This window comes from Tupaia chinensis, unplaced genomic scaffold (genome assembly GCF_000334495.1).
Source record: "Tupaia chinensis unplaced genomic scaffold, TupChi_1.0 Scaffold000333_1, whole genome shotgun sequence".
In the NCBI taxonomy this organism is placed as follows: domain Eukaryota; kingdom Metazoa; phylum Chordata; class Mammalia; order Scandentia; family Tupaiidae; genus Tupaia; species Tupaia belangeri.
In genome coordinates, this window is record NW_006159827.1 from 963,855 (window position 1) to 978,902 (window position 15,048).

At 56.4% G+C, this 15,048-nt stretch overlaps 1 protein-coding gene across 11 annotated transcripts in view; it reads left to right on the forward strand.

Annotated features, from left to right (window-relative positions):
• Nucleotides 1–15,048, forward strand: part of ATP2B2 (ATPase plasma membrane Ca2+ transporting 2) — a 354,796-nt gene that overhangs the window by 253,225 nt on the left and 86,523 nt on the right. For all 11 annotated transcript variants that reach the window (XM_006151983.3, XM_006151984.3, XM_027773234.1 and 8 more), the window contains 2 exons: nucleotides 10,553–10,810; nucleotides 11,853–11,978. In XM_006151983.3, the coding sequence (XP_006152045.1) occupies nucleotides 10,553–10,810; nucleotides 11,853–11,978 (384 nt within the window). The remainder of the gene's footprint in view (nucleotides 1–10,552; nucleotides 10,811–11,852; nucleotides 11,979–15,048) is intronic.

Consider the following 15,048-nt stretch of genomic DNA (forward strand, 5'->3'; position numbering starts at 1 on the left):
CAGGGCCGACGGCAGAGTTCAAGTCTAGGAGCCGGCGGCTTGAGCATCACACCGGGCATGTGTGCGTGTGCGCTCAAAATGCCAAGAGGCGAGTGGAGGGAAAGGGATCGCTGTGTGTCCATCCTCCCTGGGGAGTGATTTCTCACTTTTTCTTTCTCTGGTGAACACACACACCCTATATCAAATGGGGAAAAAAAAAAGGAAGAAGAAAAAGAAGCACAGTCTTCAAAGTCAGGCACCCCTAGGTCAAAATCCTGTCTCCATCATTTCCCAGCTGTGTGACCTTAAGCAAGTGACTGTCCTTCTCTGGTCTTCAATCTCATCTGCAAAACAGGGCAAGGGATCCCATGTCATGAGCCCCAGGAGGAGGTGGAGAAAGGGCACGTGCCCAGGGCAGACGCAGCCTGACGCAGACGTCGTGGGCGTGGCTACCCGGGCTTCCTTCCCCAGTCTTCCTCTCGGATCTCACGTGTTCTGCCTTGTCAGAGAAGGCCGCTTTGCCCCACCCCTCCATGCCGCTCGCTCTTCTCGGTTCCGTCCCTGGGGCTGGCTCCAAGAATCCACGCTGCGGACTGACGCTGCTCTACCACGTGTAGAGTATGGGTTTGGGGTGACTCTGGGTGGGGACTCTGCTCTGTGTCCTGGCAAAGCACTGCCTCACCTACCCAGGTCCTTCACCCCAGATCCGGTGACGGAGCACCAGATCTGGATGAAGGAGGCCAGGGCCTCCCCACCTGCTGATCAGCCGTCTTCCTCCAAGGCAGCCGAGTCTCCTGACCCTCCCCTGGTGAGCGCTCCTTTAAATAGAGAGCACACGTAATAGGGACCAGCAGTGAGGGTAATGGCTATGTCGCTGGACTCCTATGTCGTCCACCGCGGTTCGAGTCCCGGACCTGGTGGCTTAAAACTCACGCTCGACGCATGTGCATGCGTGCCCAAGATCCCGAGAGGAGAATGGAAAGAAGAGTTCCGGCGTGGCCATCCCCCTGGGGGGTGATTTCTCGCTTTCTGTCTCTCTGTCTGCCTCTGTCTTTCTGGCGAGTGCACGCACCCTGTAGCAAAAAAAAAAAAAAAAAAAAAAAAAAAAACCTCTCAAAAAAAAAAGAGAAAAACAGCAGTTCTATTAATGGCTATGTTGCTGGACTCCCACGTAGTCGACCGCAGTTCGTGTCCCGGACCCGGTGGCTTTAAACTCACGTCGGGCGCGTGTGTGTGATGCCGAGAGGAGAATGGAGAAGAAGGGATTGCGGCGTGACCATCCCCCCTGGGGGGTGATTTCTCGCTTTCTGTCTCTCTGTCTCTCTCTGTCTGTCTGGCGCGCGCACATGCTCTATAGCGAAAACCTCTCCAAAAAAAGAGAAAAGGAAAAAGAGCACAGGTAATTACCGTAGCAGGCCCCGCGAGGTTACACTAGAACAGGTCCAAAATGCAGGTCAGTACAAAGAAGAAAAATACAATCATCCATGATCCCACCACCCAGCGAGGACCCACGGCCCACCACAGGCAGGTGTGTGAGCCCACGGAAATATCTACCAAGGGGCTTCAAAACCTCGATGGACAAATGGAATTAAAGTAGGAGTTTATTTTGGTGTTAAAAAACAAAACAAAACAAAACTGTGAAACCCATGCACAGTCGTTTCATAATAATCATTTTCCAGAGGTCTTGAACACCTCTGCTGGTGTGGGTGTGGGTGCACGCGCATCGCACACCAGACAGATGAATAGACAGACGATCGACACACCTTCTGCGTGATGCATGGGATCTCGTAAGATGCGTTGTCTTGTTAAATCGCTCTCTGTCTGCCTCTTCAATGAACAGGGTAGTATACATCCTTCCCTTTGTTCATTATGACTCAGCATTTCCTAGTGAACACGCTAACTAAATAACCCTGCTGTGCTCCCTGCTCCGTCAAGCAAATAAGAAGTGAATAGCGTATAAGGAAGAACTGTCGTGGGCAGCCAGCAGGTGGAGTGAGCGTTAAGGCACTGGACTCCCACACTGTCAACCACAGTTCGAGTCCTAGACCCAGCAACTTGAAAATCACACCGGGTGCATGCGTGCGTGGGCCCGAAATCCTGAGAGGAGAAGGTATGACAGTGTAGCCATACCCCCTGTGGGGTCTGGTGAACACACATGCCCTATGACAAAATCATGAAGGAAAGAAAAGAAAAGGGAAAAGGAAAAGGGGAAAAAAAAGCTGTCATAGGCCTTATTTTCCCTAAATGAGGAGGTAGTCTTTTAGGTCCCTTGAACATCTGTCACTCCATCCCTCAAGGCAAAGTTATCCAAGAAACTGGATATGAGTTTATTAGTCCAGTCTATTAGTCCAGCTATTTCAATTAGATACATAATAATACTAAGATTTTTGCTTTGTTTTCTGTATATCTTTCCATATAGGGTTTACAAAAACACAAGAGGGACACTTCTTGCCAAATGAGGCCAAATTAGAAAGCCAGACAGAAAGGGGACAGAAGCAAATAAACCCCTATAATTGCTGCCATGATTGAGATTTCAATTTGACTTGAGCTTCCTGGCAGCCAAGGCAGGAAGGGAACTGGGATGATTTTGCACAGCTCAAGCTATCAACAAGGAGGAAAAACGTTCATTTTTCAGGAAAATGACATTTCTCCTCACCATAAATGATGGAGTGAACTTTTATATAAGACAAGATAAGAGCTGCATAACAAGTAGCATTTTTTTTTTCTTTTTTTTTTGCAGAAGCGTTTCAATGTGCCAGAGGGGGTGTGTGTGCTTGCCAGAGAGAGATATAGGCCAGGGGGAACACCCTCCTTGGAGAATGGTCACACTGCAGACCCTTGTCCATGTCTCCCTCCATTGGGGATTTTAGGCATGGATACACACATGTCCTGTGTTCTTCTGGGGCTCGAACCATGCAGTCAGCCATGTGGGATCCAGCTGCCCTAACCACCATACTACCGGCTGGGCCTTCAAAAATGGTTTGTTTTTTTTTTTTTTTTGAGGAGGTTTTCGCTATAGGGTGCATGTGCTCACCAGAAAGACAGAGAGAGACAGAGAGACAGAAAGTGAGAAATCACCCCCCCAGGGAGGATGGCCACGCTGCAATCCCCTCTCCTCCATTCTCCTCTCGGGATCTTGGGCACACACGCACATGTGCCTGGCGTGAGTTTAAGCCACCGGGTCCGGGACACAAACCGCGGTCATCTACATGGGAGTCCAGCGACATAGCCATTATGCCAACTGCTTGCTGGTCGCCTGCAGAAGTTTTACAGCAGATCTAGAAGATCGTCCATACTCACTGGAATAGGCCCGAGCAAAGCTAAGGGCACCGCACAGATAGGTAAGGGCGCGGACGCCTCTTCCTGGGTCGTAGCGGTCGCGGCTTGGCAGCTCTTACACCAGAAGTTCCGCGCGTGCTCACCGAGTCCTCCCAGCACCCTGTACAGATCATTATCCAGCGAGCCGAGGCCAAGGGAGAGTAAACGGCTCGCTGTGGTCGCACAGCTGGGGGGTGGCAGAACGTGGCTCAGAATGGAGCCTCTGGCTCCGCGCTCCTATCTGTCGGCGGCACTTCCCCGGAGAGGGACAGGGCTGAGTCAGTGCCATTTAGATCTGGGACCTCGTGTGACCCAGTTTCATTTAAGACCAGAACTCAAAGGGCAGGTGGTGGGGAGGGACATGGATCAAGCTCCTAAGACGTGGCCAAAACGCCTCCCCAGAGCCCAGCCTTCCGAACAGGTGACTGTCACCACCTCCAAGTTCGAGATGAGAAAACGAAGCCCAGAGAGGGGTAGGGACTGCCTAAGGTCACACAGCGTATGGAGGGAGAGCTAGATTTGAAACCCGGGTCTGTCTGGTTCTTCCCACCACCCCTCGCTGTGTCTGGCCAAGGCCTAGTTCGGCCACACTTGGAGTAGAAGCAGCTCCACACGCACCCGCCCCACGGGGGGACGTTCCTGGACGTGGGGGCCTTGCCAACTCCTCCTGGAGACCCCCGCCCCAGTCCGAGCTCTCCACCTTCCGAGTTACAGGGACCACCAGCCCCAGGTCAGACCCAGGCTTCGCCCGGCTCCAGTGCCCCATCCAAAGTGGGAACGACCCACCACAGTGGGTTTGATGGGAGGGTGGGAAGGTGCCGGCCTCCTAGGGGAGGCGGCCAGGAGGCTTCTGTGCTGTTCAGCACCCCCTCCATGCCCACCCAGTTCCCGGGCAGAGCCTGGGAGCCCTCCAGGGCCAGGGCCGCCATAGCTGACAGCCACTGCACACTGCCACTTCATGCCCACGTGTCCCCATCTTGCAGACCAGGACCCCTCAGCCAGAGGTCCCCAGCAGGGTTCCCTGGGCAGCCTCTGTGGAAACCGCGCTGTGGCGGGGCGGCTGGGGGCAGGGGAGGCAGAGGAATTTGGTTCAAAATTCCAGAGTGGACAGTTTCTGTTTGACACCAGCCACCACCCCCGGGGGCACTGGAGGCCAGTAGTCAGGCCCTGCTCTGCTGACCTGGCCCAGGGCCACAAGCCAGCCCTCCGATATTCCTGGCCTCAGTGTCCACATCCATTGAATGGGGTGATTGATGGGACCCGCCAGGCTCTCGCAAGTGTGGGAGATGACACTGAGCATTCAGCAGAGTCCCGTGTGGTGGACACACAGGAAGCCGTGTAGCTCACCTGTGACCGTCACTGTCCCTGTCTGGGAGGACAGCCCTTCTTTCCCACACCCCCAACTCCGGAGTGCTCTGCAGCAGAGCACAGGAAGGCAGCATGAGCCCGTTAGAACTGCACATTCCAAACTCCACGCCTGTCACTTGCCTACAGCCACTGTCCCCGCGGGCCCTCGGAGGCCCCAGGAGCTGGAACACGGCAGGTGTGGCAGGCAGACCCTGTCCGCAGAGTGGCTCAGGCCTTCTGCAGAAGGAATGACCGACACCCGCCCTGCCCCTGTTGGCAAAAGGAGGGAAGGACAGAGGAAAGCAGACGGGATGGGTTTGCTCGCAGGAAGGACAGATGACATTCCTCCTGCTGCCACTGACCCGTGTCCACCTGTGTGCGTGTTTCATTCCTTTTATTAGTCACCTGCCATATGTTAAGGGCCCAGAACGACAGCCTCAGCCCTGGCTCTGGTGCTGTCTGGGCACACAGCGTCCACCCCCACCCCCAGCAGGCCAAGATCAAAGAGCCAAGAGGACAGGGCCTTGCCTGGGGCTGCCCGGAGAGACGTGGGCAGCGATCCTAAGCCAGGCCTCGGCTGCCCACAGTGGGGTGGTCTCCGAAGGCCGGGGAGGAAAACATGCGTCCGGACTCATTTCCAGGGTCAGGTTTGGGGTGGGCAGAGGAATACAGCCCCAAGGCAGTGCTGTAGGAGACCCAGCCTGAGGAGAGGCCTGTTCTCAGCAGGTGAGAAAAAGTGGGGCTTGGGACCAGCAGTTGGCATAATGACTATGTTGCTGGACTCCCATGTAGTCGACTGCGGTTCAAGTCCCAGACCCGGTGGCTTAAACTCACGCCAGGAGCGTGTGCGTGTGTGCCCAAGATCCCGAGAGGAGAACGGAGGAGAAGAGATTGCGGTTTGGCCATCCCCCGTGTGGGGGGGTGATCTCTTGATTTCTTGCTTTCTGTCTCTCTGTCTCTGTCTCTCTTTCTGGCAAGCACATGCCCTATAGCAAAAACCTCTAAAATTAAAAAAAAAAAAGAAAAAAGAAAAGAAAAGAAAGAAAGAAAGAAAAAATGGGGCCCAAGAGGGACTTAGGTTCCAATCCAGTGAGCAACTGCCCGATCCAGACCTTGCCTCCTCACCTATAAACAGCTGGTGACGCCTGCGTGCCGCCTCTGATGCAGAGTTAGAATCCCGGCTGTGAGGAGCCAGGTGCGGCCCCTGCCCCCAGCAGGTGCTCAGTCGCCGTTTGCTGGCTGACCGCAGTGCCCGTCTCCAAGTGCTACTGCTACTGTCCATGCACACTGCCTAGATTGCTTGATGTTGAACTCCCAGGGCTCTCGTGCACACTTTCTCTTGTCCTTCTCCCTGAAACCCCCAGAGGGGGCTGGGCCAGGCTGGGCTGACCAGGCGGAATGCCTCCGATGAGGGAGAGTGAGCAGTATAGAAGCATTCCCAGACTTCGGGGCAGGAGGCCTGGCTCTGTCTTTCCTGGCACGTGAGCTCAGGGAGAGCTGCTCTTTCCTCTGCAAAACGGACCATCACACCCACCACCGAGACAGCAGTGGGAAAGGGCCGTGGGCGCTGAGTCCTCCACAGCCACACTGCCCCTGTGAAGGATTACTTGGCTCCGAGACCTCTCGGCCCTCGTCCAAGGTTGCACAGCACGATCACGGCACCCGCCTACACTCCCAGCTCCCTGCTGGTGACAGCTCCCCCCGGCCAAGTGCCAGCAGAGGACAGGCACACAGTGAGGGCTTCAAAGTGTTTACACTTATGTTCTTTCATTCTCTCATGAAAAAGAGAGCGAGAAGGAGAGAGCGAATGGCGTAATGGTTACGTTGCTGGACTCCCACATAGTCGACTGCGGTTCGAGTCCTGGACCCGATGGCTTAAAACTCACGCTGGGCGCGTGTGTGTGCATGCCCAAGATCCCGAGAGGAGAATGGAGGAGAAGGGATTGCGGTGTGGCCATCCCACCTGGGGGGTGATTTCTCGCTTTCTGTCTCTCTGTCTCTCGCTGTCTCTCTGATGAGGACACAAACCCTATAGCAAAAACCCCTCTCTACAAAAAAAAAAAAAAAAAAGTAGAAGGGGCTGGCAGGTGGCATGGTGGTTAAGGATGCTGAACTCCCACGTGGGCAACCGTGGTTCGATTCCCAGCCCTAGTGGCTTTTTTTTTTTTTCTCTCTCTCTCCCTCTCCCTCTCTGGTCAAATTAAAATAAATACATAAAGTTAAATTTTAAAAAATATTTAAAAAAAAAAAAAAACAGACAGGCATCCCCAGCAGGGCTTCACTGTGCTCTGCACGTCTCCGGCCTCCAGCCTGCAGGGCTCACAGGTGCATATGGCCACGCCTGCGTGTTGAGGTTGACCCACGTCTGAACTCAGGCGTGGAGTGGTTCTGAGGGCCCATGTGGGATACCAGGCCTGGTAACCACCCGGGAGGTACATGCCCCACTTCACTGGTGAACAAGCAGACTGAGGCCCAGAGAGGCCCAGTGGGCCCCCAGGGTCACACAGGCAGGGAGAGGACCCTCTGCCACCCACAATGCGGGGAGACCCACTGTACTTCCCTGCACCCCGAGGAGACCCGCCTGCCCTTCCCCTTCTCTCCCCTCTCGTTGCATGATGGTGGCAGTTGCCATTCCCAGCAGCTCAGGTGGCTACAAACCTAACCCAGCCCAAGGGCCCCCTGCGTGGCCATCCCAAGGCACGGTGTGACCGGCCCAGGAGGGAACGCTAACGGGCTCCTGCTGGCAGCGTGAGTGGCCACCATGCCTCAGCGGGCTCCCTGGAGTCAAGTCAGCATAGGCCACCAGCAGGGCTGTGCGTGGCAACAGGGTGCAAACCCCGCTCCCCTGGGCTTCCAGGGGCCGGTCCAAGGAGAGCAGCTTGTGGAAAGGGAGAGAAGCCAGCACACATCATGTGTCCACCACGCCAGCCCCTCTGCTGGCAAAAATCCCAGGGCTATCTCACGACACAGCTGACCAGACTAAGGCTCAGAGAGGCCAAGGTGCTTTCCTAAGGTCACACAGCAGAGGCTGGATTCAAAACGAGGTCTTTCCAATTCCAGAACCCGAAAACTTTCTCTTATCTTCTCTCTCAGTGCCCAATGCTTCTGAAACTACTGTAGGGCTCCATTGAGGAAGCAGACAGGCACCGAGAGACTTCCCGTCCACAGAGCACAGGGGAGCGGCAGGGAAAACAGAATTCCCGTGAACCGGAGCAGCGGGTGCTGTATCCCTAATCCCTCCTCCTCATTCACCACCGTTACACCCTATGAGAACGCTCTCCTATACACTGGGTGACACAGCAGGGTGCCCCTGGGTTTCCCAGTCTTCAGGGTCTCTACTGAAGAGCCAGGACAGGGGCACCACCCGCCATTCCTCTCTTCCCGTTATCTCCCATGCTCCCCCTCTGTAACGTGGGGCTCGAGGCTCTGCTCACTGGGCTGCGGACCCGGACACAGTAACGTTCCCCGCAGGGCACGAGTGAGAAAATAAGAAGCCATGGTGTCACCTGAGCATGTCCTGCATGCTCGCCACGCTCACTGCAGTGGGTACTTGGGTTTGTTTTTTTTTTTTTTTTGAGAGAGAGAATTTTGCTATAGGGCACATGTGCTTGCCAGAGAGACAGAGACAGAGAGACAAAATCCAAGAAATCAGTCACCCCCACCGTGGGATGGCCACCCCACAGTCCTTTCTCCTCCATTCTCCTCTCGGGATTCTAGACACACGTGCGCACGTGCCTGGTGTGAGTTTCAGGTCACTGGATCCGGGACTCGAACCGCAGTCGATCACGTGGGAGTCCAGCGCCCTAACCACTAACCACCTGCTGGCCCGTGCAATGGGTATTTTACAGAAAGGCTCTCTCCTAATCCCTTCAACCACAAGGAAGCCTCCGGTTGCCGATGAGGTAACTGAGGCTCGTGGGCACGCCGCAGTCACGTAGGCCGATGGGATTCGAACTCCGACGGGCCCAATGTTGGCTCTTATGAGAGGTGATACTGTTACCACCAAGGCCAGTCTGTTTGCACAGTTGTAAATTACTGGGAAGGTCTGGAGCTCCCGGAGAGAAACGAACAGGCTCTGGGAGCCCCCATGTGCTGACTTGCCTACTGGCCTGCAAGGAGCTGCTGGTTCTGCCTGGGACCCGGACTCTTCCAGTGGCCCACGCACCTCGGCCTCAGCGATTCTGTGCTCCCCAAGGAGCCGGGAGCTGGCAGACCTTCCCTGGGTACCACTTGGCCCTATTACTTTGCTTTTGACCCACAGTTTTCCAGAAGCTTCTGCAGGGTGTCTCTTGAAAGTGCTGTTGTCTGTTCCTTGGGACTGAACTGGACTTGCAGACCTTTGGCCGTGTGTCTTTGGCCACGCCTCCTACTTCCCTACCTGAAGCTAGCCCGTGGCAGAGGAGGCTCCTGGGCTTGGGGGCTGTGAGTGGCCAGAGGTCATGTCAGTTCTGGATTCAAACCCAGATCTGCTGTGTGACCCCGAGCCAATCACCTCCCCTCTCTGGACTGCTTCCCTTCTCTCAGCCAGCTTGAAAATTAGAGTGACTGCTTAGCACATGAGGGCCTTGCAAATTACCCAGCCTCCTGCTTGGCCCCGTGCAAAGAGACCAGTCCAGGTCCCCCAGGGGTGGGTGGTCAGATGCTGCTCGGTCACTTGCTGTGTAGATGGCAACTCCCCATCCCAGTGCAGGAGAGGCTTGGAAAGGCCCGGGGCTCAGCACCACGTGGACCTGCCTGCCTGGGGTCTGAGGGCCTCCCATCAGATGCAGCCCGAGCATCGGTGTCCTCATCTTGGGCCAGGCTCACTCCTCAGCCCCCTCCGGCGAGGACTCAGTGGGAACGCTGCATGCTGAGCACTGGCTAGGCCTTCTCCCTGCCTCTCCTTGTGCCCCAGAAGGTGGCCTCGGTGACCCCTGTTTTGTCTGTGAGGTCCCCAGGGCTGAGGGAGGACAGTGACTTACCCAGGATCTCGAGGGCGGTAGGTAGCAGGGTTAGGGCCAGGGCTGTGGTTCCTGTCCCCACCTCGGCCATTCAGAGACTGCCTCTCGGTCACTGGGAGAACGGGGAGAGGACACTGGCAGAACTGCATCTGGACCCTCGGGCACGTGCACCCCGGGTTCCTCGGTCTGCAAAACTCTTTGGCTCTTTCCTTGTAAGTTAGAGAAAATAGTTTTTTTGTTTCTTGTCAGAGAAAGTTCTCTTTTCTCTCCTCCGTGCCAAGTCTCTGCTGGGGACTCTACGGACTTCGTCTCATTCCAGGACAACCTTCATGGCAGGGCCCCAGCACGAAACCTCTGCTTCTCGTTTCATGAGAAAGCTGTGGCTCAGGGAGGTGACGTCAGGGACCCGAGATCTCACAGCTGCAAGGAAAGCAGACACGAGATGGGTCCGACTGCCTGGGTTCACGTCCTGCCTCCCTGTTTACCGAGCTTGGGCAAGCTCGACTTCTCTGAGAAGCCTCAGCTTTCTCATCTGTGAGATGGGTTGTGAGAACTGTCAGAGGATCACTGCGAAGCGCTTGGCTCAGGACGTGGTACTCGGGAACACTAGATAAATTACCACTGTTTGTGACTTGGCACAGCTGGGGTTGATTTAAGTGTCTGTTTATCGCTAGAAGGCAGTATGCTTACCAGAGAAAGGAAGAGAAAGCACCCACGGAGGGGCATGGTCACGCCACCATCCCTGCTCCAGGCCTCCATCCTGATAGGATTTGGGGCACACATACATGTGTGCCTGGTGTGCTTTTCAAGCCACCGGGGCCAGGATTCAAACCCTAGTTGGCCACATGGGATCCAGCTCCCCTAACCACTAGGTCGCACAGCCAGCCCGAGCTGGACTTGAAATCCTGGCCCCCTGAGTCCCTCCTGCCCAACTGACTCCACTTGCCCATTTCTCTGTGTCTCTGCAGGGTGTGCGACAGCCCAGGGCGGGGCGGAGGATGAAGGCGAGGCAGAGGCGGGTTGGATCGAGGGGGCTGCCATCCTCCTCTCGGTCATCTGCGTGGTCCTGGTCACAGCTTTCAATGACTGGAGCAAAGAGAAACAGTTCCGGGGCCTGCAGAGCCGCATCGAGCAGGAGCAGAAGTTCACCGTGGTCCGGGCTGGCCAGGTGGTGCAGATCCCTGTGGCCGAGATCGTGGTCGGGGACATCGCCCAGGTCAAATATGGTGAGTTTGTCAGCTGCAAAGGCAGGTGCTCAACCCAGGGCCTGGGCAGAGCTGAGACAGGCCAGGCAGATGCAGAGAGGCCGGCCCAGGGAAGCGGTGCTCCCTGACGGCTGATCACAAGCCAAAGTGCCTTCTAAGGTCCTTTGAACAAGGGAAGGGAACTTCCTGGAAAAGGGAGGGTACCAGAATCTATTTAAATAAGAAATGGCAAGTATTGGGTCATCCGAAAAGTCATGATGCTGTTTTTCTATGTGTTTCTATGCAAAAATTCATCTAGACTTTTCCAACAACTCAATACATGGTACACGTATCACCTCTCTCCATTCTCCCACCCGGAGCAGGCATTACTAATCAATCACAGCTCAGAACCTGGATACAGCCTTAGAAGCCTTCTCAACTCAGCACTCCAAGGTCCGCTCATACTAGAACAGGTTCATGAGAGGAAGTCCATTCTCTCCACCTGATTTGGTTATTGATAGATGGCTGGAGGGCTGCAGGAGGCAGATACGTGGTGAATAGTCTACGTCTGTAATATTTCCATGGAAAAAGGGGGCAGGCTAGCACCAGAGGGGGTTGGGCCAGGTATGCCCTGGGTAAGGAGAGGCAGAAGGTAGAGAAGAAATTAGAGTGTCCTTCCTCACTCAGCCCTGGAAGGCTCGATTTCCCCCGACAACACGCCTTGCAGGGAATGTCCTCAGCTTAGCCAGGGTAGACTGGTCCCATCTAAGAGATGTCCCCCAACCATACGGAGACTAGAGAAGAATGAATCAGTAGGAAAACTAGGCCCTGATCCCCAGCCGGGCCGAGGGAAGTGCTTGCCTGAGCAAGGACTGCTCTTGGGCCCAATCTCAGCCCTCCAGCCTCTTGCCACTCACCTTGGGCCCCATCTTGGGCCCATTGACCAAGGTCAGGCACTCTCTGGTCCCTGTGCCCCAAGAGCTCCAGCATCCGTTCCGCCATGGTAAACATCCCCCCTCATCCCACCTTTGAGAGATGTTCCAGCCTCTCCAGTCACCTGCGTCCCTGCCCTTCCTCCCGCCAGGCGACCTCCTCCCAGCTGACGGCCTCTTCATCCAGGGCAACGACCTCAAGATCGACGAGAGCTCCCTGACGGGGGAGTCCGACCAGGTGCGCAAGTCCGTGGACAAGGACCCCATGCTGCTGTCAGGTGAGCTGCGGCCAGTGGTGGGCTCAGCCCAGTTGCCGGTCCCTGCCCCCACGTGGCTGGCACGCCTCGGGGGGTCCTCTCCATGAGGCTGACAGGTCTCAGACACCCCGGTCCTGAGCTGTGGGGTTTCTGGCCAGCTCAGCCCTCACAGGTACCCCTGCTGGCCCCTAGCGAACACACCGCGAGCCTGCCCGTGCCCAGCACCACCCGGGCCAAGGGGGGACCACAACAGTGAGGGCACAGAGTCCCTGCCATTCTCGTCCATTCTGGTGCTGACGATAGAAAACGCCTGCAGCTGGGTGATTCATGGGAACAGGGGTGTTTTCAGCTCACGATTTGGAGGCCCGAGTCCAGGGCCTGCATCTGATGAAGGGCCTCTTCTGCCTGCCTCGCAACGCGGCCGAGGGCAGGTGCGTGCGTCTGCATCTGCATGTCTGTTTTGTTCCCGCTCCTAACTCACGGGGGCACCACCCTGATGCCCGGAATTCCAAATCCCAAAGGTTCCGCCTTCCTGCGGCATCGTTGGTTAAGTTTTACCCTCAGTCGTGGCACAACCAAGTTCCAGCTCATGAGTTTGGGGTCACCCTTGCACCCTGGTACCTGGGCTCTTGGGACTGACCTTCTATGGACTTGTTTGGCTGAGGAGCAAACACCAAAGCCTGTTCTCCTCGGGAGTGGAAAAAACCAGCCAGGTGACTGACCTCAGGCCCCTCTGGGTGCCAGCCCCTGGCTGGTTCTAGGCTGTAGCCATAAATAGAGACGATCGGACCATGCCCCGAGGAGCGTGAGGTCGGGGGAGGAGAGCGAGGGGGAATGTCCAGAGGTCACAGGTGTATGAACAAAACCAAAGGGTGGTCCTAGCCACGAAAGCACGTGCCGGAGGTGCTGCCCCTGGGTTTAATTCCTGCCCCATCCTAAAAGCCGAGCATGGCGGTGCCAGCCTGAAGTCCCAGCTGTTCAGGAGACTGAGGCAGGTGGACCCCAAGCTCGAGGTTAGCGTGGACAACCAAGTGAGACCCAATCTGAAAATCGAAAATAAATAGGACATGGACCAGCAGATGGCACAATGGTTACGTCGCTGGACTCCCACGTAGTCGACCATAGTCCAAGTCCTGGACTCGGCAGCTTAAAACTCATGCCAGGCGTGTGTGCGTGCGTGCCCAAGATCCCGAGAGGAGAATGGAGGAGAAGGGATTGCAGCGTGGCCATCCCCCCTGGGGGGTTGATTTCTAGCTTTCTGTCTCTCTGTCTCCAGTGAGTGCACATGCCCTATAGCAAAAACCTCTCTTAAAAAAAAAGAAAGAAAGAAACATGACAATAGATGTAAGTGGCAGGGAGGACAGGAGTGGCTTCTCTGGGCAGTGACGTTAGGAGCCGAGTGTGAGGGAGGAGGTGGAACAACCCCGGGACGGTCTAGGGTGAGCACACACCGGAGTAGGGGCCGCACCAGCTGGCTCTGAGGATTAGGTGAGGGTAGAGCGGCCGCCACAGACCTCATAGGCCACACCCAGCAAGTCGGAGGTTATCTAAGTGTGACAGGACCTCTTCGGAGTGGTTTTCAGCAGAGGCCTGATGGCATTTCCCTGTTTAGAAGCTCACTCTGGCTGCTGCAGGGAGTGAGAGAGGAGATGAGAGCTCCGGGAGAGGCACCCTACCCCCAGGGACACCCAAAAGGCTTATCGTCCATCAGTGCTCAGCAAACATCCCTGGGGCAGCTGTTCTGGGCCCCACCACTGCTGAGCCCTGGACCCCGAGCCCCCAGATGGGATTCAGACCCAACCCCTGCCCCTCAGGAGCCCTCGGCCTAGAGGGGCGCAGTGGAGCAGACCCCAGACAGCTGATTCCACCATGGAGGTGTAGGGCGAGCGTGCCCACAGAGCCAGGAAGGAAGCAGAGCTCCCAGAGAGCTGAGCAGGGTTTTAAGGGGTGAATAGGAGCTCACCAAGTTAAGCCATGGAGAAGGCGCTCCCAGGTGAGGCACCCGCGTGCAGAGGCACACGTCTGAGGGTGAGCAGACACAAGGGGCAGTCCACACCTGTGGCAGGAGGGCAGAAAGGGGCGAGAATCCAGGCCGGCCACCTGCCCTGCAGAATCCACTCAGCCAGCCTTTGCTAAACACCTACTGTGTGTGCGGTGCTTGAGAAAAACAGGCTCCTGCTGTCCTGGAGGCTTCAGTGAAGCAGAGCCAGACAGGAACCTACGAGCTACTTCCAGATAATGGTCGTGCATGCCACGATGTCACTCCTCTGTCATGGGATTCAGAGACCCAGCAGAAGGGGGTGGGAATCTTCATCAGCCAGGGTAGGCATGTCTGAGGAGGTTGCATTAGACCTAAAACCAGAGCAGTGAGGAGAAAGAGCCTTCTGGGCGGAGGGATGCATGTGCAAAGGCCCTGGGGTCTTCCCCGAAGTTTGGGGCGGCCTCAGATGCTGTCCTGGATCACAGGGCTGCCTGGAAGAGCTCAGGAACTAGCCGTGGCCCTGTGGGCCTGGCCCTGACCTCTGGGACAAAGTGGTTGACAGGCAGACATGCATCTTGGGGGACGTGGCCAGCCGAGTCGTCTGGACCTGCAGAAGCTTGGGGGGGGCGGGGGGAGGTGGGCCTTAGAGGACAGGCGGTGAAGTGCCCAGGCACTTTGGAGAAGGTGGAGGAGGGCGCGTGCCAGCAGGAGGCTGGGAAAGGGAGAACGCGGGCCCAGCAGTCTCACAGATCAGCCTAGAAGGCAGGCCCAGGTGCAGAGAGACCCTGGAAAAGATGCGAGCAGAGACCAGGAGGCTGCCTCCAGCCTAGGAGGACTCAGACAGTAGCGGGTTCTCAGAGCGGGGACAGGAGCGCCCGAAGACAACACAGGAGCCAGCAATAAAACAGTCCAGGAGGCAGCTCAGGGTAAGAAGCAGAAGAGGGATGGGGCCAGCAGGTGGCGTGGTGGGTGAGGTGCTGGAGCCCCACCTTTCTGAGCACGGTTCAAGTCCTAGACTTGGTGACTTGAAAATCATGCCAGGTATGTATGGAGAAGGGACTGCAGTGCGGCCATCGCCCCTGGGGGTGATTTCTCACTTTCCCTCTCTCT